This window comes from Drosophila sechellia, chromosome 3R, assembly GCF_004382195.2.
Source record: "Drosophila sechellia strain sech25 chromosome 3R, ASM438219v1, whole genome shotgun sequence".
Lineage (NCBI taxonomy): Eukaryota > Metazoa > Arthropoda > Insecta > Diptera > Drosophilidae > Drosophila > Drosophila sechellia.
The window spans coordinates 4,594,128-4,615,747 of NC_045952.1; the positions used below are offsets into that span (position 1 = coordinate 4,594,128).

General features: G+C 43.7%; 4 protein-coding genes across 7 annotated transcripts; 2 read left to right on the forward strand and 2 right to left on the reverse strand.

Moving 5' to 3' along the window:
• Nucleotides 1–12,747: 12,747 nt before the first annotated feature.
• On the forward strand, nt 12,748–13,932 carry LOC6614015 (probable RNA methyltransferase CG1239). 3 transcript variants are annotated; one of them, XM_032721669.1, is made up of 3 exons: nt 12,748–12,836; nt 12,910–13,655; nt 13,724–13,932. In XM_032721669.1, exons 2-3 carry the CDS (start codon nt 12,918–12,920, stop codon nt 13,886–13,888), a joined length of 903 nt encoding a protein of 300 aa, XP_032577560.1. In that variant the 5' UTR covers nt 12,748–12,836; nt 12,910–12,917; the 3' UTR covers nt 13,889–13,932. The 3 variants fall into 3 exon arrangements, with proteins under 3 accessions (XP_032577560.1, XP_032577561.1, XP_032577558.1); XM_032721670.1 differs by having other exon boundaries at nt 12,751–12,770; XM_032721667.1 differs by having other exon boundaries at nt 12,751–13,655.
• LOC6614016 (CCA tRNA nucleotidyltransferase 1, mitochondrial) lies at nt 13,912–15,924 on the reverse strand. Of its 2 annotated transcripts, XM_032721666.1 has the most exons (3): nt 15,834–15,924; nt 14,385–15,595; nt 13,912–14,323 (listed from the first exon to the last, which is right to left on the reverse strand). In XM_032721666.1, exons 2-3 carry the CDS (start codon nt 15,480–15,482, stop codon nt 13,988–13,990), a joined length of 1,434 nt encoding a protein of 477 aa, XP_032577557.1. In that variant the 5' UTR covers nt 15,483–15,595; nt 15,834–15,924; the 3' UTR covers nt 13,912–13,987. The 2 variants fall into 2 exon arrangements, with proteins under 2 accessions (XP_032577557.1, XP_002038470.2); XM_002038434.2 differs by lacking the exon at nt 15,834–15,924 and having other exon boundaries at nt 14,385–15,631.
• LOC6614018 (glyoxylate reductase/hydroxypyruvate reductase) lies at nt 15,836–17,086 on the forward strand. The gene is made up of 2 exons (XM_002038436.2): nt 15,836–15,999; nt 16,076–17,086. Exons 1-2 carry the CDS (start codon nt 15,860–15,862, stop codon nt 16,977–16,979), a joined length of 1,044 nt encoding a protein of 347 aa, XP_002038472.2. The 5' UTR covers nt 15,836–15,859; the 3' UTR covers nt 16,980–17,086.
• On the reverse strand, nt 17,036–21,574 carry LOC6614019 (symplekin). The gene is made up of 5 exons (XM_002038437.2): nt 21,150–21,574; nt 20,898–21,091; nt 18,714–20,836; nt 17,717–18,639; nt 17,036–17,616 (listed from the first exon to the last, which is right to left on the reverse strand). Exons 1-5 carry the CDS (start codon nt 21,234–21,236, stop codon nt 17,446–17,448), a joined length of 3,498 nt encoding a protein of 1,165 aa, XP_002038473.1. The 5' UTR covers nt 21,237–21,574; the 3' UTR covers nt 17,036–17,445.
• Nucleotides 21,575–21,620: the final 46 nt, after the last annotated feature.

Genomic DNA, 21,620 nt, shown 5'->3' on the forward strand with positions numbered 1-21,620 from the left:
GGAAACTAATGCCAATGTCCAAACCGGTTTCCTTGTGATTTTCACTTTTGATTCGTGGTCGCGAGTCCGGTCCGGTTTTCGGTCGAGGCGGTCCTTCCAGCGAGCGACCCTTCAACCCTTTTGTGTTTTCCCGGACCGCTTCCGAAAGGATGCGCAAAAGCGAATAAAATTGCAGCTTTCGGCTTCATTGTGTTAGGTCCTGACCCGAAGGACAAGAATTAGATGTGAAATCTTTTCTCAAGTTTTTTTTTTAAGATCCTTGAAAGGATTCCCAAATAACCGTTATAAATTAGCGGTGCTAGGGGAATAGAGCGAAAATGGAGGGCATGGCCACTGACCGTCGCAATTAGTCCTCGATTACTGGTCACGCGCTGAAAAGGACGTGATGACCAGTCAAGATGACCACCGAAGACCCTACCGAGAAACCTGTTTGACCACTCAATAAGGAACCCATTATCCTTTAAGGACACGCGCTGCCCATTGGTCACTGCCCATCCAGAGATAATCTCTGACTTTTCACTCGTGTCGCCATTGTCCACGGAAATCCACACACGTCCACTTCCACTTGGATTGTGAATGGACAGAGATAAACATTCATCTCGACTCAGGTATCTGCAAGTTTATTAGCATGAAACCATCCCATCAGCGTGCATTTTCCAAGGGTCAGCAATCTTTCACAGGCATAGAGTAACTCAAATATGCATTCGAAATCCGAAGGTAAGATGTCTCATCTTCGGGGGTAGAAGTTAAGATGCTGAAATATCTTAGGCAATAAATCTGTGGCTAAACGCATCCCAAAACAAAGTCTCTGAAAAGGAAGAAAATACGGAAAAGATTCTTTATCCCTGAAGGATAATAGGTAAATAGGGTGTGCATGCCCACTGAGGAGTCCTTCGGATTGAATATTCAAAGGCCTAATGTTTACTTTTTAGCATAAATCGTGAAAATTGGGAAAAAGAACAAAGACATCGAAGTGCCACAGGCAATTGGCGTAATTAGAGAGATAGATGGGAGATACCTTCTCCGCTCAAATTGTTCTCGAGGATTTTCTCACGTTGATAACTTGTTCCTCTGTACAGTACCTTCTCCTGAGGATGGACTTCAATAGCAATTAAATCCCCATAACGACTGTTCAGTCTGTGACATGCCCTTGAGTTGGCTAATTGATTTGCCAGTGTAATGCTAATTCCAAGTTACAATATTTGCCGCTTCATGGAATCAGGATCCTCTGAGCTCGTCCTGCCATAAACCCAATCAACTGAGCCGGCCAGCAACAACACTTAACAAAGGCGACTAACAAAAGTTTTCTATTCCGGAACATTTGTAACTGAATATGAAATTGTCATATGTAAATTCCAGATCCAAATGCAAAAGCATAAACGCGAAGTAGGACTGTGAATGAACCTAAATGTACGGGCTTTTGTTCGCATTTTCATGCAGATTTCCGTACTCCGTTGCCATTTTACAATGTGGCATGGAACCTTTTCTGTAATCAATAGCTCCGAACTCGCTTTACTCGGCTCTCTGCTCTGGCTGCGTTATCCATGTCACTCAATTATGGCAACAATTGGTAAATCCACTTCAATCCCGATTCGCCAACCAAGTGACAATCCATGTCCTGGCCTGATCCTGCCGCCTCTCTTCTCAGTATACATTCCGTACCCATTCCGAGCTGAAATTCAAATGCAAATTCAAAATCAATCGATTTGTTCGATGTCGACGGACCTTCCTCCTCGAAGTGATTTGCATAAGTTTCCAGATTGCGCGCGTGCGCACACCCGAATCTGTAAAGTAGACCCTCCTCTTGGTGGAAAGTGCAGGTCCATTTGCATAACCCTGTGTCCTGGGTGCTGGCTGAGAGTTTCCTGCCTCAGTGGAAAAGTCGCCTGTGCCAAAATTATGCAAATATTTGTTAAATGCGTTTTAGGCATCAGGTCGCTCCACATGGTTCAAATTTGCATAATTTATTAATGGTATTAACCCTCGGAGGGTTGCAGGCAAATCGTCGTTATTTTTTCTTGCCGGCAGCTGATTTCTGCGATTGATTTAATGAACTTTTGCACATTTTCGCAGGCGAAAGGTAATCGAAAACTCCGGCTCAAGATTTTCACGCTTTTTATTGGAAAATAAAGGAGAAACTTAGGCGATAATTTATCAAAAATATTGGTCCTTTCAGCAGCTGTCCGAGTTGATTGATGATTGTTATGAGATTCCTTAAGTTGTCTCCAAGATTGCTGGAAAATCATTAGCGATGACTCAAGTTACAGATCGCAGAGAATTCTCACGCGTTTTCCGGGTTTTTGAGGATAAAAAGTTTCCTTTTTCGGAGGGTTAATCCCGAAAACTAATGACAATATTAAAATTAATGAAACCGGGCGACGTTATAAGATACTTTGCGTGACATCCTGCAAATATTTACCCTTTTTTACCATTTTTGGAGAAATGCTGCCTAAATGTGCGAAACTTAGGTAGAGATTTTGCAATTTCTCTAATTGCAGGGAAAAGGGTTCGTTTTCAAGGACTTTCTTAAAAGTTTCGTTTTCCGCATTTTTTGCAACCCCCGAAGAAGGTCCTTTCACTGCGAAACCAAGCCACGGGGTCAGCTGCCAAAGTTCCCTGAACTCTAGAGCGCGAAAAGCAGAGAAATGGAGAGTCGGGAAAAGGAAAACCAAGACCAAAAGGAGAAATATGGAATTATAATCTTATTACATCGTCACAACAAACAGAACAGCAGCGGCGCCCCCCTCGGATTGTTATCCTTTGGGCATCCTTCGATCGTCTCAGCTGCCTCCAGGGAATCCCTTCATCTTCACGACCATGGATGCCTGGAAACTGCGCACCGGCCGGAGATACGCCGGCATTTGTCCTGGATTCGCTTCCTTGCAGCACAGTCCCACAATCCTTTCATACGCACAGCACAAGGCACACACACAATGCGACGTGTCCTTACAAAAAGGATTACGCAGCATGCTTAGACAAATGCTGTGGAGGGAACATCTTGTTATGTGCTCCGTGTTCAACATCATCCTCATCGTAATCATTATCATCATCAGCGCCATCGGATTGAGGGTGGATGCTCGATTGCTTTCCTCGTATCCTTTTCTCACTATTTCTTTTTTTTTGCATTTTCCGTCCCATTTCTGGTCGTGTTTTGTGGAAAACACTCCGACGCAGTTGTGCGTTTTGTTCGATCTTCGGTTTTGGCAGTTGCGCAATGAGGCGAACAACGCCAACACAGTTCCAGGGAACAGGATAAGGAGCAGGATCAGGATCGGAATTGGTATAGGGATATCATGATCAAAGCACGTTTGCAGCTTGATTGGGTTTCCATTGTCAACAACTGGGCGGTCCTTGAGCAGCAGTAGAGTCGCAGCAGTGCGGATAGGAAAAAGGATTGAAATACCAATTAAACGCGGCTGCGGATTTTATTTTCATCAAAAATAAGTACATATGGTACAGAGGCAGTGTACTCCACTTCAGACTGACCTATATACCAAACAATAACTTGGTGTACCCTCCCATTTGGTTCGCAAAAGGAATCAAGATCTATACAAATCCATATTTGTTAATTATATACAAAAGCTGCAAAGAAAATACTTCCATATAACATCAGTGGAAGGATAATTAGACGGAAAATATGAAAAAAAACCGCTTTTAAGAAGCAACCTTGCAGACATTTTGAAGAACTTTAGTCTAGTTTTGTTTTAACACAACGAATTAAAACTTTATCTTATGAAAGCAGTTCAGAAAGGACTCATTGAGCAAATTTTACAGCCATTATTAGTTTGGCTCATCTCCATAATATGCCGACTAGCTGTCTGACCTCCACATGTCAACACAACTCATTAAGTTGCAATCAGTGTTGCACCCTTCGGCTTGTCCGACTTCCGGATATCAACTCTGCGCTAATGACTTGCAAATTTTATGCAAATTGAGTGTCAAATGAGGGCGTCGAAGGGGCACGAACCGAGAATGTCACGTTATATGACAATTAAATCGCTCACTCCCTTCGGAAACTTTGGACATGTACCACACCCAAGATTATACTAAGAAAGTGTTCTAAGGAATATGGGAAAACTTTTAAACTTAAGTACTATTTAAGATCGAGGAAGCCTAAGCAAATACCGCTGTCCCAGTTTTGATTAATATTTGTTTGGACAGTCAAGAGGAAGAATTGCTCACCCAGGGGAAAACCCACCCCGATCCCATTATTCTGGCTTTGCCAATTTTTCGCAAAGGAAAATTAAAGGAAAATAGGCAGCAGGCAGGAGGAGAGGAAAAGGCTAAGGGAAAAGGTAGACTCGCAGGATTGCAGTCCAGCCAGGCATGAAGACACTTTTGCCACAGCTTAGCTCGATCGGGCAGGGTCAGGGTCCATTAGGTTAAATGATATTGATGATGATCGCAGGACCGATGCGTCGATCAGCTGGCGCTATTTCCTATTTGGCATCTGGGGGGTTGGTTTTGCCCAAGATGTGCGGATCTGCTTTTTTATTGCCCCCGGCCTGGGAAATTTCTCACATTTTCACACAAAAACTATTGAGCTGTTTGCGCCGGCCGTGGTCCAAGTTGTGATAATAAAGCAATTAATAGGATTATATATGCAGGGATCTGTTGACAGTTGGGTGGCCAGGGGTCAAGTTGCGCTGGTCATTTGGCTAGGGGATAAGGGATGGGCCTAGTCAAATTGTCAGCTATTCTAGGCAACATTTCAACGAAAATGACCCTGCAATGCGATCCTTTAATTCCCCGCGCTGATCGATGGATTTGTATTCTTAATCTGAATCCATCGATCATCGAGAAAAGGGGTTGCCCGGCAAGCAAGACGAAAGTTTCGAATTTCCAGCCAAGAAAATGCACCCAAAAAAGGATACTTTCTACGGCAATCCTTTAGGCGGAAATCGAATGACAAATGCAGGCCTAATGACGTCAGCTGCTGCAGATTTATGTGAAAGTTACATACGACGCGGATATCCTTGCGAAAAGGGTTGCGCCTTTCCCTAAATGCAAAACATGAAAAAACGAAAGAGTGTTTTACGGCTTTCCGCCTGTCTGAGCAAAAGGACTCTCGCACTCGAGACTCTGGCGAAAAAGGGAAACCTGCATCCTGGCATCTTGCATCTGAGTCCTTCCTTCGGGCTGCTCGCAAATTCGTTGCACAATCCTTTATTGTTGCCATTTCCGTGACATTCGATACTGCAAATTGCATAAACACGGAGCATGGGAAATTAATGAATTGATTGAGATCGAAAAGGGTTGAGGCATCCGCGAAAATATAATTTTGCATTCATCGATGCCCAAGATTTGAGCCTTGGGAAAATCGCAGCTCATCTCTGCGCCAGTTGATTGTTGCATGCAAGACGTCTGGCCTGTTTTCATATATATTTTCTTGTCTTATATATTAACAATTTTCCCGGCATAAGTTCGTTGAGATCGTGAGTTTATGAAATACTCTGGTTCTTTTACAGAAGAAGAAAGCCTTTCCCAACTTATAAGAAATATGCAGTCTGTTCAAACGATCTAGAGTTTAAGGGCTTGAATTGAAAGTTCTTATTTATTTTATATACATTTATTAATTAAATATAATTAGGCAAATATTTATGCCATTTCAATAAGAATTAATTTGAAAAAATATATAAAATGGATTGCCATAGATACTGCACACAATCCTTATAAAGCAAGTTCGGTTATAAGGAATCTGAGAGATAGAAAGATACTATTCAATGCAACGTCTTGCTGCTCGTCGGTTCCTTATATTCAAAGGGTAGTTTAGAGTATTAACCTGATTATCTAAAGGTTACATTTCGAAGTCAACACCCTTTATGCATATACTTTTCTTATGCATTTTATCTATATTATTTTTAATCACCTTTCTAAACTAAATTTTCTTATTGAGCAGCAGCCTAGCCTCATTATCCAACCATATGTATATTTGCACATTTCCAATCGACTTTGCCCATCTCGTGTTTGTGGTCCGCAAACATGGCTCTTATGAATATTTAATGGGATTCAATTGAGTTGCCCAAACATGAGACATCTTCTCCGGCCGAAGGAGTCGCCGAATGAAGACGGAACCATCGGCACTTGAGGAGAATTAACATTTAGCACGGTTAATGCCAAACAACAAAACATCAAAATGAAATCAAGGGCTTGTCCTGGGCAATCCTTGTAACCCGTTGGCTTCGGTGGTGCATCCGGTGGATTTGCATAACATTGGCACAAGTCAAAAATGTCCTGGGATTCCCCAGCTCCTCGCCGCGTCTGCGAAGCACCACCTTAATTGAAAATGCCAAAATTATGCAAATCACACGGAAAACTCAGATATGCATCATTTGGGTTACATTTGACATTTGGCATGGGTGCGGCGGAAAATTCGCAAGCTGGCGAAATGAATTTACGAAAATTTATGCTATGCCATTGCTGTTTATTACTTGCGTTCACTGAATATAATTATTATGCATATAGTTTTATTTCATCTTTTTAAGCGAAGCAGATTGCAATCAGTGTGAGAAACGAAAAGTTGAGGATCGGAAAATGGGAAACAAATCACATGGGAATGCCAGGTTATATATAGTTCGATAACTTAAATTGAAATATAGTTTGTAATGACAAATTTAAATTGTGATTTATGACGTGTCAAAATATAGCAATACTTTAAAGATCAATATTATTAAATTTGCAGTTTGGGAGGTATTCTCAAGTCTATTCTGGCTTTTACATCAAATATTGTACCAGTTTTCAAAAGTTACCCTAGTTGTTATAAATCCGCATACATCAATAGTTTATAGAAATTTCCATTGATTCCTTGACTTTGCTATCTAACTTTTTTATGAAGATCACCTTTTGTTTGACGAAGCTGCTGATGATACCTTTGAATACAAAGGACCTCTTCGTGATTGATCGTTAAAAGTTGAAGTAAAAGTATAATGACGATGCGTGATGTCCTTGAAAATGCCAAACTTTTGCCGTGAGTTTCAGGAGGATTTCAATACTTTTTTGCAATGCCATTTAAGAGAACCGAAAACCATCTCTTTGCTCTCTCAAACTTCGAAAATTCTCGGTCTCCCCCTTTTTCCACTCTCTCGTTTTTTTTAAATTCTGCGGGAAGGTCAGCGAATTTCAGAATTTAGCAAACATGAAAACGCTCGGCGTTTTTCTGTTTTATGTCCTCAACAATTGAACACGCTGTCAGGCGACGCACACAGCATCCGTTATCCTTTATCCTGCAGCCAGTATGTGTATGCCCAAGCTACCCCTTTCCACGATTTCCGTGACAATGACAGCCTTTTGCCAAAATGTAGCATTTATAACATTTTTAAATCACACACAATTTCCAACAAAATAACGCGAATAAAGGGTTGCTGTGCGTCCAGCAGGAGATGATGGCCTACTGCTGTGCGTCCATGTAATATACTTTCGAATAGCATATGTATGTACTGGTTATGTACAAGATCTGCGATACGAAATCAACTTGCTGACCGACCCAAGGCGACTTCCTAATCACACGCACGTGCTCTCCAAAAAGGACGAACTCGGACTGACAGCACTGACCAAAACAAAGGGGAATCCCGAATCCTGTCCAGCGTCGGTCAAGCGGTCGCTTCGCCCATTGAGGGGATAACTTTTGTTGGACACGCGTCACCAGAATTTCTACAAAAACACACAATAAAAATGCATCAAAGTGCTCTGTGGTCAAGGGCGGGACCAGAGGCGATTTGGACAAACGGGTTTTTCCCCGAAAACGACCGGAAAATTGTGTGAAAATGCGGAAAAGCAACAGCTTAGGCTATAATTAAGCGGTTATGCAAGGGAAAATTTAAAGTCGCATAATGTGGGGATTATAAAGCGGTTTTCAGCGACAATTGGTATTGTTTTGTTGTTACAATTACTCATTACTTAGAGCGTTAGAATGAAAATAGAATGAAATGTACATATAAACAAGAGGAAATGACAAAGTCGAGTTCCACGACTATCAGATACCCGTTACTCAGCTAATTTCATAATTTGTATGGTACATTGATAGATATTGAGAAATTAAAAGAGAAAAAATTTAAAAATTTTTGTAAAGTGTGGGCGCGATAGTTTTGGTCGGCTTGTGCGCGTTAAAGTGGGCGTGGCGTCTATGTCTCTGGTTTATGCATGTCTAGTCTTAACTATCTAGCGTTATTAGTTCCTGAGATCAAGGCGGTTATACGGACGGACAGATAGACGGACAGACAGACGGACATGACCAGAACGACTCGCATATTAATCCTGACAAGGAATATATATATTTTATACGGTCGAAAACGCATCCTGTTATATACTTTTCAACGAATTTAGTTTAGCCTCTGCAAGTCAATACAATATAAGTAGTTAATACTTGTTAATATTCTTAGAATATTCAAGAAAGCAATTCTTTATTCTCATTCATAACATCATAATGCAACAAATTTATTTTTAAATTTTGGTAATTCTTTTTAAACAAAATATTATTTTACTTAGTAAGACTTTTATGAAGAAATTCTAAGGAATACAAAGCAACAATTTATTTTAATTAGTCGATTGAAGTGCATTTTCTGCGGTAATAAAAAGTGCAGTTTTGGATTTCACGTTTCGCTTTTCTGCCATTAAAAGTTTCCCTTTCCAACTGAATCGATCGACGCCCCTTTAACCCCACTGAAACCCTATACAGCCATCGATCATGACCGCGCTTCCTTCCGTCCGCAAAAAATTCCCACAGTGCGAAAATCGGCGAAGGATTGCGATTGAGATTAGGAACAGGAGGAATTTACGAGCGATCGAATAACCGAGGCACCACAGCCAGGTATCAAAGGGTGCAGGATCCAGCCAGAGGTCCTTGGGCCGGGTTCAAATGTGTCGCGTCTTATGATGTCACTGCTGGCGAAGCTGCAGCAGCCACCCCAGTGCGCAGATAGTCATCGGCCTCCTTCGGCCGCGTCCTCAGCCTCAGCCTCATCCTCATTCTCATCTTTATCCTGACCTCGATCCTCGCTGGGTTCACAGTAAATTACTCGCAGAGGTGAAATGCAAACAAAGACGGATCGTCTGGCCCTGCCAAAGGTGCTTGCCGGGGTCGGTCGGTCTCCAACCCTTGCTCGCCGCTTTTCTTTCCTTTTTCTCGGATTCTTCCCCTTTCCGTGCGCTCCTTTTTGTGACGAATCTAATGATTTTTTCCTCAAAACTGAAGCGATTTTTCATTGACCCAACGGCGGGGTGAGTTCAGAGATCGCCTTGATTTGGCCTGGGCCTCTGTTATGCCAGCTTGAACTGGCAAATGCAATAACCCGTAAGGACTCCGATCCTAGAGGAGGTATCCGCTCCGACTAGGGCCTGGTTTTTGGGGTCATTGCCGCATTAAGTCGAATTTATGGCAATCGAATGCCAATAGTCATGCAGATTAATGGGAAAGGGTGCTCAGAGGTGACCCATCCAAGCCTTCGTCTTTTGTTCGATTTTGGATGGGTCAGGCCGAAAGGGTGCACCTTTTGCCCTTTTTGGGATCAAATAGTTTGCAAAAATGATCTCATAAAAAAGCAAAGATCCTATTTTGAAATATAAGACGGCGGATAAAGTAACGTTCAGTTGCGAACTTTTCTTAAAATAAACGCCTAGGAAAAATGGAAATTCAGTTATTTAGCTGACAGCCCAGAATTTCTTTGTAGTTTCATTTATTCCACTTTTGGTATAAAACAACGAATTAATAATAACTGTTTTTAAACCAAGTCAAAAAATTCTATGATTAAAAGCAATAAAACTTTGTTATTATTTTAAATAAATGCCTAAATCCTATTGGCCCTATGATAACTATATGATATACTCGTTCGATTTCGACCAATTAATTGACTGGTGTAAACTGATTAAAAGCGCACTATGATCAAAAACAAAAAAGCATGGATTTCTTTTCCATTAATCTTAATTAAGAACATTATTATCCAAAACATTGAATGTACATATATTATGTAAGGGTGTTTTATAAATTCATAAATTGGTCGAAAGTATCGCAATAAAAAAAATATAAATATTTTAATATTTACATAATGACAAAAGAAATTATGACTGAAATAGTATCTTATATTTGCCAAACTTATGAATAAATATAGAAATTGTTTCAGATACTCTCAAATTAAATTAGACCATTTACATATTATGTATTTTTGTTTGTATTTTTGAACATTTTTGAACATTTTTTTAATATGAACAGTTGACCAAGTTCCATGCTTCAAAATCCGCCCAAAAACGATTTTTATCTAAACAAGTAAATCTCTGCCGCAAAATTAGACACTTTACCCATCAAAGTTTCAATCACCAAAGAGGGAAAATAGGCCGAATTTGAACAGACTTTCCACTCATCCACTGAACATGCAAATGACCGTTTTGCGAGGGGAACAATGGCTTGGATCTTCCGAAATAATTTGATGCTACATATGTATGCACAATATGCATGGATGTGGATGGGCTGGAGAAGGGCTGGTGGTGGGCAGGAGGAGGAGGAGGTAGGTGAGCGGCAATTGGGAGTGGACCAGCACGCTGACCCGAAATTATAAAGTTACAATAGCGGCGGCAGGGCAACCCTTTGCTACCCCCGAACGAATCGAATCGAATTACAGGGCTCTGCCGGGCCGAGGACCATGCGGACGTGGTCGTGGACCGACCCTGGACGCAGAGTGCGCCGGGCTTGTTAGCCGCGCAGTCCTCATGTGGGTATTCAAATTATTAGAGCTCGCAGCCAGCCCGAGGATTTGACCAAACAAATCCCTTCTAATTTCACCCAGCGAGCTGCGCATGTGCAGCAGATTAAATGTTGGACGCTGTGCAGCTTTCGATGCACACAGTCGGGCAAACTGGTTTTGGATTTCGTATGCCCTTGCCCATTTCCGATGGGATGCTGGGCTGTCCATCCATCATCAAAGGACCTGGACGCTGAGGGGAAAAACAACAAGTCATTTGAAGTTTTAATAGGCGCTGCATCCTTTTGTTGGGAAAAGTGGCTAAAACTGGTTCCTCAACCAGACCAACCCAACCCTTTCGACGGGCGGAAATTTTATTTTAATTTTATTTCCTTGGATTCGAGCAAGTTTTCCCTGGGAAATGTCTTGTGCGATGCCAGCCTGTTTTGGGAGAAATTTAACAATTTATTTGGATGGAACTTATCTCTTGCCGCTTAATGGGCCCTTTGGTTTTGCGTTTTCTTGAGAGACTTTGGAAAAATAAGAAGGGATTTTGAAATTCATAATTGCCGAGGCCATGCAGGCAGGGAGCATACGTTATTAAAGGACCTCCTGAATAGTAAAATATGAGTATGAGTAAGGATATATAAATAGTTCTCGTGATGGGCAGTTGCCACGAGCCGGACCTTCCCATTCAACCCTTGGCCGCACTTCAACTGACCACTGGTCCTCACCTAGCCGAAACTATCATCGCATTGTTCGTACTTCTCCCCCCAGTCCATTCCTTTCAGCGAGAAGGGTCATCGTGCGGCACGCGCGGATGGATGGTCAGGAATCTGTATGATGCGTGGTTGCAGCCGACACTTTTAGCGGATGCGGCGAACAAAACGAGGATTTCAATTTGCAAAAACATATATTATGCTTTCATTAAGCGGGCTTTGTTATGTAAATTAAGCAAAAGTATTTACCTCCAACCGAAATGGCCATGGCTGTGCAGAAATCGGAATAAAATCAATGGCGAAAAACAATTATTTTGCTTAACACCGTTGGGAGATGCATACATACATATATGCGCATTGAAGGAATTACATATTTAAAATTTCCTCGACTATCAGATACCCGTTACTCAGCTGGAAGTGTGATCGAAATTTGGGCTGCGTCTGTGTCTCTGAAATCTGCATGCCTAATCTCTACCTTTTATAGTTCCTGAGATCTCGACGTTTATACGGACGGACGGTCAAACGGACATGGCCAGATCTATTCGCTATTATTTTTTATATTCCCAACTACTACTACTACTACTACTACTGCCAACTTACTTAAGCTACTAACTTATATATTTATAGACAGTTAACTTGTACTGGGGCTACGATAAAATTAATAACATTAAGGGGAATTTGATTTATAAATGTTAATAAATCTAGTATAAGTCAAAACCCTGTGTGGCAGGTATTGAGGGTGGTGACGTTTGAGTCTTCTTTTCCGGGGATCTGTAATTCGAAGAGCCGCGTTGGGGTGTAGATCCAGTCTCTCATGGGATTTTTTGGCCATCTCCTTGATTTTGTCTCTTATTTTAGTGACCTTGAGATCACGTTCGATATCAACATTCCTCATATACCAAGGAGCACCAGTGATTTTCACGTCCAGTGATTACTCGTATAAACCTTTACACTTGGAAAGCACAAAATAGGTTAGGAGCTCGTCTGCACTTATATATAGATCCTTAATTTATTTTCAAAAGGCCAGCATGATTCTTGGTGCCATCAGCCATTTCTATATTTGTAGCATACTTACAGGCTTTGCATCTATCTACATGTGTAAATTCATCATGTAAACTTAAATACGTATCTTATGTCCTTGTTGAATATAATAATACTTTCTTCGGTAAGGAAGTGCCCCCAGAGCCTTGAGTTACAATTTATTGATTACGCCAATTTCAATAAATTTGAATAAACAATAAAATATGGGTAAATAATGCATATAAAATAAATTTTCGTCAAGTGTTAGTGTTATCAGTGGTATTTATTTCGGTATATTTATCATCTGTGCGGTAAATGGTAATTTAAAACGGTCACTCTAAGTTACAAATTACCGCGAGATGTGCTAAGCAATTTAATTTTTTATGTTTTTAAGCATATACAAGGGCATAAACTCATTGATATATATGTAATAAGTATTTAATGAGGCATCATTAGTTCCCTATGCCATTTCAACATGCCCATGAATTCCTATACTTTAGATTTCACAATGGATTTGGAGAACAACAACAATACGCCATTGACCGGCAAAGAAACCGAAAAATGTGCGGAAAAGCGAAAATGTGTAATAACATTAGATGAAAAGCAAGGGGAATCCAAAAGACTGAAAAAGGAGGAATCAAATGTGGAGGCCACAAGCCGTCCGCCTGCTCAGAGTCCCAAAAAACGGCTCCATCTAAACGGAAAGCCCACGCAAAATAAGGATCTTAACTTCACATACGGGAATTATAAGCACTACTACGGCAAGCGCATCCTGAACAAGGATTTTCACGACATACGTCTGGACGTGCTCGGCACGCAGTCGGATTTGTTTCGGAACAAGCAGCTGCTTGACATCGGCTGCAACTCTGGCCACCTGTCCATACAGATTGCCAGGAAATTCGAGGTGAAGAGCCTCGTGGGCCTGGACATAGATCGTAGCCTGATAAATGATGCCCAAAGAACCGTCAGTCACCTGAAACGTCAGGCAACCCCGGTGCAGGGGATACCCTACATACAATTTGTGCACGGAAACTACGTCCTGGAGGACGACGTCCTGCTCGATATTGAGAGGCCGCAGTTTGACGTCATACTCTGCCTGTCTGTCACTAAGTGGATCCACCTTAATTTCTGTGATTCCGGCCTGAAGCAGACCTTCAGACGCATGTACCTGCAGCTGCGCCCGGGCGGCAAGCTGATCCTGGAACCTCAGTCCTTTGACGGTTACAAGAGGCGCAAGAAGCTATCGGTGAGCTTTATTAGACAGATAATCGATAGAGAATATATATATATGTATGTATGCACTTTTTTCTTCAGGAACAAATCAGAGATAACTACAATGCAATTAAATTCCGACCTGAGCATTTCACCGAATATCTGCTTGGCCCGGAAGTGGGCTTTGCCGAAATGAAACTTATGGGCATACCGGAGCACTGCAAGGAGGGATTCAAGCGACCGATCCAAATTTTTACAAAGTCGTAGGAAATAAAAAGAAAATCATGAAATGAAATTTATCCGAAAATGCACGGAAAACACAAATATTTATTTACATCGATTACATTTATGTAAATGTAATCAATACTACTTCGATCGCTTCGCTTTACTAGGAGAGCTAGGTATCTTTTCCAGCACGTTGGGAATCTTTTTCAGTAAATCGTCGTGTGTTAGCTGAAAATCACTGTCTGCCCAAAGAAGTTTCAGTTCATCCATCACCAAACCAAGCCTCACTCCGTTCAGACCATGCTGAGCCAAAGCATTTCCCCTGATCGGGAAGTCCGGCTTGACCCACGACTTGAGCTGGTTGTAGAGTTCCAGTTTGCCAGAGTATTTCAGCAACTGTTCTACGAAATCCCTTTGAATATACTTTTGTAAGCACAACTTCTGTAAGTCCCGCAGGGTCGTGTAATGTGAGCCAACCTAGAAAGGGAAACTGGCGTTTAAAGACGTAATTTTAAATTGAGCGGATCGGGCTTCTAACCTTTTCCCGCTCCTGGGTGATGAACCTAGCCAGGTCCCGTTCGTAGGCGGATAGCTTAAGGCGTTTGTGCATTTCCATGGCGTCTTCCACGGAGTGCAGCATCCCCGCCAAGTACAAAATCGGCTGATGCGGCTTTTCGAATTTATCTAGGGCTTTGCAAAAACGGTCGAAATCATCCAGATTTGGCTCTTTAGGCAGCCCAATGTACTCGAATAGGTTACAACGGTGCATCTCCAAAAACAATGCAGGTCCGAAATTGCCCGCCACTATCTTTTGGAGCTCAGACCAGATACGCTCGCCACTTATTCTCGCAAGACCTTTCGCGTTTTCCTTAATGGCTGCCAGGGTGGCCTTATCGTGGTTGTTTTCTTCACTCGCGATGCGTCCGTAGAATCGGAAATAGCGCAGGATGCGCAGAAAGTCCTCCTTAATGCGAATATCTGCTTCGCCCACGAAGACAACGCGACGCTCCTGGAGATCATCGTAGCCATAAAAGAAATCGTACACTGTGCCATCAAAGCCTAAGAACATGGAGTTGATTGTCAAATCTCGCCGGTTCGCATCCAGTTGCCAGTCGGTCGTGTACATCACCTCCGCATGGCGTCCGTCGGTACGGATGTCGATGCGTAATGTGGTTACCTCGAAGTTCTCCTTGTCATTGATTCGAGGTGTGATGGTGCCGTGCTTTTCGCCGTTCGCGTTGATCATTCGCACCTCTTCCTTCTCAAACATCTGCTTCATCTGATCCGGAGTGGCGGTGGTGGCCAAGTCGATGTCCTTCGGTGAAATGCCCATCAGAATGTCGCGCACAGCTCCGCCGGCGATCCGCAGCTCGTAGTCGTACTTCTTGAAGAGCGCCAGAAGGTCATTCAGCTCGGGGGTAAATATGCTTTGGAACTCAGGAGTTGCCAACTTCCGGAATGCCGGGTTTGTGCGCATCCTGGGTGGTTTTCCCAGCTGGGCGATCAATTCTGGAGAGGCGCCTCGCGAGCAAACCACACTATTGGCCATCGACTTTAGCCAGCGATTCTGCTGACGGCCGTTGAATGAAAGGAAGGCACGTGTGGTCAACTTTACGAGGAGGCTTGAACCATTCATGTAAAGATTCGAGCTCGCTCGGCAATTTGTGTCCAACTTCTAAGTAATGTCGAAAAAAATAAGTCATATGTGATGTACACCCTGTAGTGCTTTAGTCGTAGGGCTTACTCGTTCTTAGTGAGAGAAAAGTAAGTTTTAAATAAATAAATATATAAAAATAAAAATAAATAAAAATTAAAAATACAAATAAAATAAACTATTACAGCTAAGGCAGTAAGCAGTTGTAATAAGTAGACGATGTACAGGGTACTCTTAAGCCGAGATTCCCTATTTCTGTGAAAATCCGTTTTTAACGGAATAATGTGTAATGTAGAATTTGGGCACACTTACGGAACCTGTTACTTTGTTTACCTTCTTGCTTGAAATATTTGAATTCAATGCCACCGCGGTTGCCGTTCGGCCAAGTCAGAAACTTATTGCTGCAGGGACACGTAATTCGAAGGATGAGCTCCCAACCCAAGGTGTATGTAACCAGGCCGGATGTGGATGACAGCGGTCTGGAGCTACTGCGAAAGAGGTTTGTTTTTGTTATTGCAACCGGCTAGTTAGTTATTAGCATTTGCACTAATTTTGATATTCACGACTTTGCTCAGCTGCCAAGTGAGCACCTGGCATGAGACCAATCCGGTGCCCCGCTCCGAGCTGATCCGCGAGGTGGCCGGAAAAGATGCCCTTTACTGCGCCCTAACGGACAAGGTTGACAAGGAAGTGCTGGATTCTGCCGGTCCTCAGTTGAAGTGCGTGGCCACTATTTCGGTGGGTTACGATCACATCGACGTGGAGGAGTGCAGGAAACGTGGCATTCGAGTGGGCTTCACACCGGACGTCTTAACGGATGCCACGGCAGAATTAACGCTTGCTCTGCTTCTGGCCACCAACCGCCGACTATTCGAGGCCAACAAGCAGGTTTACAACGGCGGCTGGAAGTCGTGGGCCCCCATGTGGATGTGCGGCCAGGGACTGAAGGGCTCCCGGGTCGGCCTGCTGGGCTTCGGCCGCATCGGCCAAGAGATAGCGGCACGCATTGTGCCATTTAAGCCGACGGAGATAACATACACAACACGATCACTGCGCACCAAGGAGGCGGCTGCTGTGAATGCCCGGCACGTGGACTTTGACGAGATGCTTCGCGAATCGGACTTTATCGTAGTCTGTTGCGCCCTAACCCCGGAGACTAAGGAAATCTTCAATGCCGCGGCCTTTCAGAAGATGAAGCCCAACTGCATTCTTATCAACACTGCGCGTGGTGGCGTTGTAGACCAGAAGGCCCTGTACGAGGCACTGAAAACCAAACGAATTCTGGCAGCTGGTCTGGATGTAACGACGCCGGAGCCATTGCCCCTTGACGATCCCCTTCTAAAGCTGGATAATGTTGTTATCCTCCCCCACATTGGCAGCGCTGACATCGAAACGCGCAAGGAAATGTCCCGGATCACAGCCAGAAATATTCTTGCTGCCTTAGCTGGCGATAAAATGGAAGCCGAAGTAAAGCTATAAGCCATGTAATCTCAGCGTACAGTCGATTCTTTCCACTTCTTTTTTAAAAACATCTGTTTGTAATTATGGACAATATTCTTATTAAATATTTCGTATTTTCAAAGGTGTTTTAACGGTACTGAAATTATTGAAACACTTCAACAGAAACACTTGTAATACGCCGATGACAGTGCCCGCAATGAACTGATACGTATATGTCGGTATATATGTATATAAAGATATATTAGGACTCAACTAAATGCCGATAGCTTCTACCTAAATGTCGTGGCCACCCAGTAGGATGGGATATGAGCATCGAATGCGAGGGGTACACTCCCAATCTTTTGGTTATTGACGAACATAACTATATTGCTTTAGAATGGCTGTGTGTGCGGTAAAGGCCTAGGACAGTGATAGTCGAATTATAAACTTTATCTTATTAAGTAACTTGAAAATGTGTATGAGCAACAAAACAATTAAACAGCAACTAGTCCTCGCCTGGCGGCAGGGGCTGGTTAAGATCACCTCCTATAGGCGGGGGAACTGGCAGTGGCACTAGAGACGTCAGTACGGGCACTGTGGAAATTACACTAATTTCTGATGGATCCGGTGCCTCTTTTTTAATATGCTCGGCGCTGATGTAACCGCCGCTTTCGTCCTGAAAAGAAGATACTTGTATGTAGTAGCTGAACGTCTCCGGTATTTGAGTTAATAGTAACTCATTTCATTTAAGACTAAATTAAAAAATTCATAATTACCGTCACGAACACATCCACTGATTTACCGGAGATGATGTCCAGAACCTGCTGGGTAATGCCACTACCATTCATCGGTTCATCCTGCATGCTCTCAGCGTATTCCGACAAAGCTGGTCTTAAATCAGGGCACTGATGCAGTGCCTCCACCAATTGGGCGGGAGGAAGATGCAACAGAATCGGCATTGACTGCGGTTTCAGGCGCTGCACAGTCTTTAGGAAGCCCTCCCAGATAACTTTTTGTCGCCAGACCTGCTTAATTATCAGACGCTGCAGCAAGTTCATTACAAAGTTAGCCAGACGCGGGTACAGGGTTAGACTCTGAATTGTTGTGCGCATCATCAGAGTAGGCAGCGGAATAACCTCTACAAGCTGTTGCAGCACAGCCATAAGTACCTCCTGTGTGTACAGATCTCTTTCAGCCAAACAGAGGGATGTAGCCTTGACGATGGCTTTAAGATCGCAGACACTCGTATCGATGGTGTGCAAAGCCACGAGAATATCAGTGGGGGACATGGCCATCGTCTGATGGGCGAATTCGGCACCGATACCAAGCAATCGATTGAAAACCTCCTTGACCACAGCGGGATTAAGTTTAATCAGCTTAGGCAGAACGGCAATTAACTCGGATCGGGTCAAGCCACTTAGCACGGGTATCATAACGCGCACATCCTTGACCTTGTTCTGGTAGAGATCCCTAACCCGCCGTACCAATTCTTCATGGGGGGATGGCACTCGCTCCGTCAGTATGTAAATTATACGGATCACTAAGGTCTCCATGCCCTTAGGGCAATCCTCGATCAGTTGCAGCAACGTCGGGCTTTCCACACCCATCTTTTTTATGGGGATATCTAGACTGCGCAAGATCGTGCGTTTCAGTTCGGCAGATGTGGAAACAAACACTTGACAAATTTTCTGTAAGTAAACTATCAGGAGAAGAGAATATTAAAAAATTAATTTCATAATTAATTTTCTTTAATACGGAACACAAGCAAATTACCTTCCGGTTTATAGGGCAGCAGGGTAAAGGCCAAACCAAAGCACACCTTGGTAGTGTCTTCCCGCCATGCAGGCTCCTCGCTTGGACGACCAAAGTCCTGCGAGAAAACAGCTGCCGGCGGAGACTCCTGTTCGATAAATTTAAGCCAGTCCAGAGCGAATTCGTCTATACGAGACGGTAGTATTTTGTGCACATGGTACAGACTGACCAGATGGGCCTGTGCCCGATCCCGCAGATCCACTCGCTCGTGCACAGAAAAGTTGAGCAACGCTCTAACGAAGCGATTCTTTCGCGGCGGCCTGAGCACTGCAAGGTCCTTGATCAGCTCCAGGCCGTGCTGGGAGAACTCGTCGTCCAGGCTTAATTGAACTAGATGTCCGATTGAGACTTCCGGAAGAATGGGTGCTTCTAGATAAACTCTACGAATCAGAATAATCTTATCCTTGTGATCGCAACGCTCTCCAATGCCAAAGATAAGCTTATTCAGCAACTCGTTGTAGGCGTGATCGGGTCTGTTCTCTGTCTTAACATAAGTGTGCCTTGTAAATCCTTGCAGCAGAGAGTACTCCTCAAAGAGCCACGAAAATGCCAAATCGATACGCTGCTTTATATCCTCCAGGATGAACTCCATGATGCCGTAACGCACGTTATCGGGAAATGTGGCAGCAATCACAGTGACCAGCTTACGGCGCTTCGATGACACGCCTCCCTTGATGCACTGCCGCTCCGAGTTGAGAATACGGCGCACTGCGTCAGTTAGGAACTTCTCTTTTAGGTTGCGTGGCAGGGGCTTGGTGATTTCCTGCAGCTTTAACGCCTTGGCGCGCTCCTTCATCTTTTCAATAACAGTCTGTTCGCCCTTAGCGCGCTCCATGGTCTCGCGGAGTTTCTTGGTTGCTTCCTCCTTTCGTTGGAGCTCTTCCTCACTCAGTTTTTGAACAGCATCTTCATCCACTTCCATTGCAGTTAGTGTTGATTCAATCGGTTGTACTTTCTTAACCCGCATTGGCGGCTCTCTACTGAAGGTTGCGGCACCTGGGCCTAGGCGCCTTTCAGATAGTTGTTCGCCAAACATTCTGGAGATATTGGTTACCTGCTGCTGAATAGACATTTCGCGAATGGGTGTATATTCCTGAAGGAACTTTTGTGGCACCTCAGTGGGCAGACTTGGCAAGAACTCCAGTACCAGGGCCACAACAGTTTCTGGATTACGGAAATGCTCTGCCAGAAACTTTTCGTTAACTCGTGTGGACTTCTGTTTCTGCCGTTCCAATTCCTCAGTGTCTAGCTCCATTTCTCGCTGCTGCTGATCCTGCTGCTCACTGGCCAACCGCGCTCGCTTTGCAAGACTTTGCGCAGCATTTTCAAGGATGCGTTTTTGTCTGCGAGCCATTTCCTGTTTGTCCATTTTGGGAATAAGCTTCTGGATCTCATTTGTGGAGGACCCCAGGTCAACTAACATACCTCGGATAGTGCTTGCAAACTCAAAGGCACCGCGGTTCTTCAGCAATGTCTGCAGCTGCATCTTTAGGCTCTTGCGCACGGAGCTTACTTGCGAATCAGTGAGGGTGGGCGGCAGGTTGGCATTTAGCTGCTTAAAGGCATCCACCACGGCACCCATGAACATGGGCCGCATTTTGGCAATCGTGCACAAGCTGCTTGTGCAGGCAATCAAGTTCACTGAGGAAATATGCGTTGTTCCGTGGAACTGAAGCAAGATATCTAAGATATTGTTGCCTTCCTCCTGCAACTTTTGACGGCGGAATAGTGTGCAGTGATCGGGGACATCGCCCAGCGAGAAGTCTCCATCTCGTTTCAGACTGTCCTCGTCAGCAAAGCTCTGCAGGACAACGACGCCCTCCAAGAACTTAATGGCATTTGTACGTATGCCGTCGTTTTCATTGTCGATCATGTCCAGTATTTGCGCCTTTATTAAGCTGAGGATGTTCCACGCCTGCTCCGCACTGTCGCCGGGCTCCATGAGGCTGCACAAGTACTGCAATCCATTCTTGTAGATGCTGCCGCAAGCCTGGATCACTCTTTTGATCACCTGAGCCGAATTATCCCTAAGCAGCATAGACACGACGTTAATGACATGGGGCAGTAGCTCCACCTTCACTTTACTGGGATGGAAAATAGAAATGGATTCAGCAAGAAGTTATTTCCTTTGACGGACATCCTTACCAAACTTGCTCTATGAAGACGACTACCTGCTTGCGAACCTCCATGTTTGAGTCGTGGGCCAAAGACAGTACGGACTCCAGGAATTCTTCGGCCAGCTCCGAGCAGGATCCAAGCACAGTCTCCTGCACCTTAGCCAGCAGTTCGCACTTTGTCGAAGGTGATGCGATGACCAGCTCATTGCACCAATCAACCACCTGAAAGGGAAAATAAATGGTACAATACAGCAATCCGGACAGTCTTGTCTGATTCTACCTTAGCTCTTGCCGTAGCCGTCTTCTCGTCCGTGAACAGATTGGCCGTCTCCGAGACAAACTGGCCGCGTCCAATTATGCTATCCATGATCGGTTAATTGATGCAGATTTTGCCTAAATCTGCGATACTTGGGATATTTTTAAGAGCTGCCGGCACGGATGGCAAGGTGTTATCGGTACCATTGAGAAACTATCGAAAACGGCTCTATGATTTTGGCAGTTCTGAATAATTCCGGACCATCTAGCTATTTTTTGCCAACTCTTAACGTGTTTAAAAGAAAAAGAATATTTTACTGAAAAGTTGTCTTATAATGAAATGATCTGACTGCAAACTAAATGTCCTTGCTCGTTATCGTATAAAATAAAATTAAGGAATCACATAAACTAACATTTTGGCATAAGTCAGCTAACGCGTTATTATCGATAAGCATGCCGCAGTTGCGCTGGCCGAGCGATATGCGGGGTGACTATC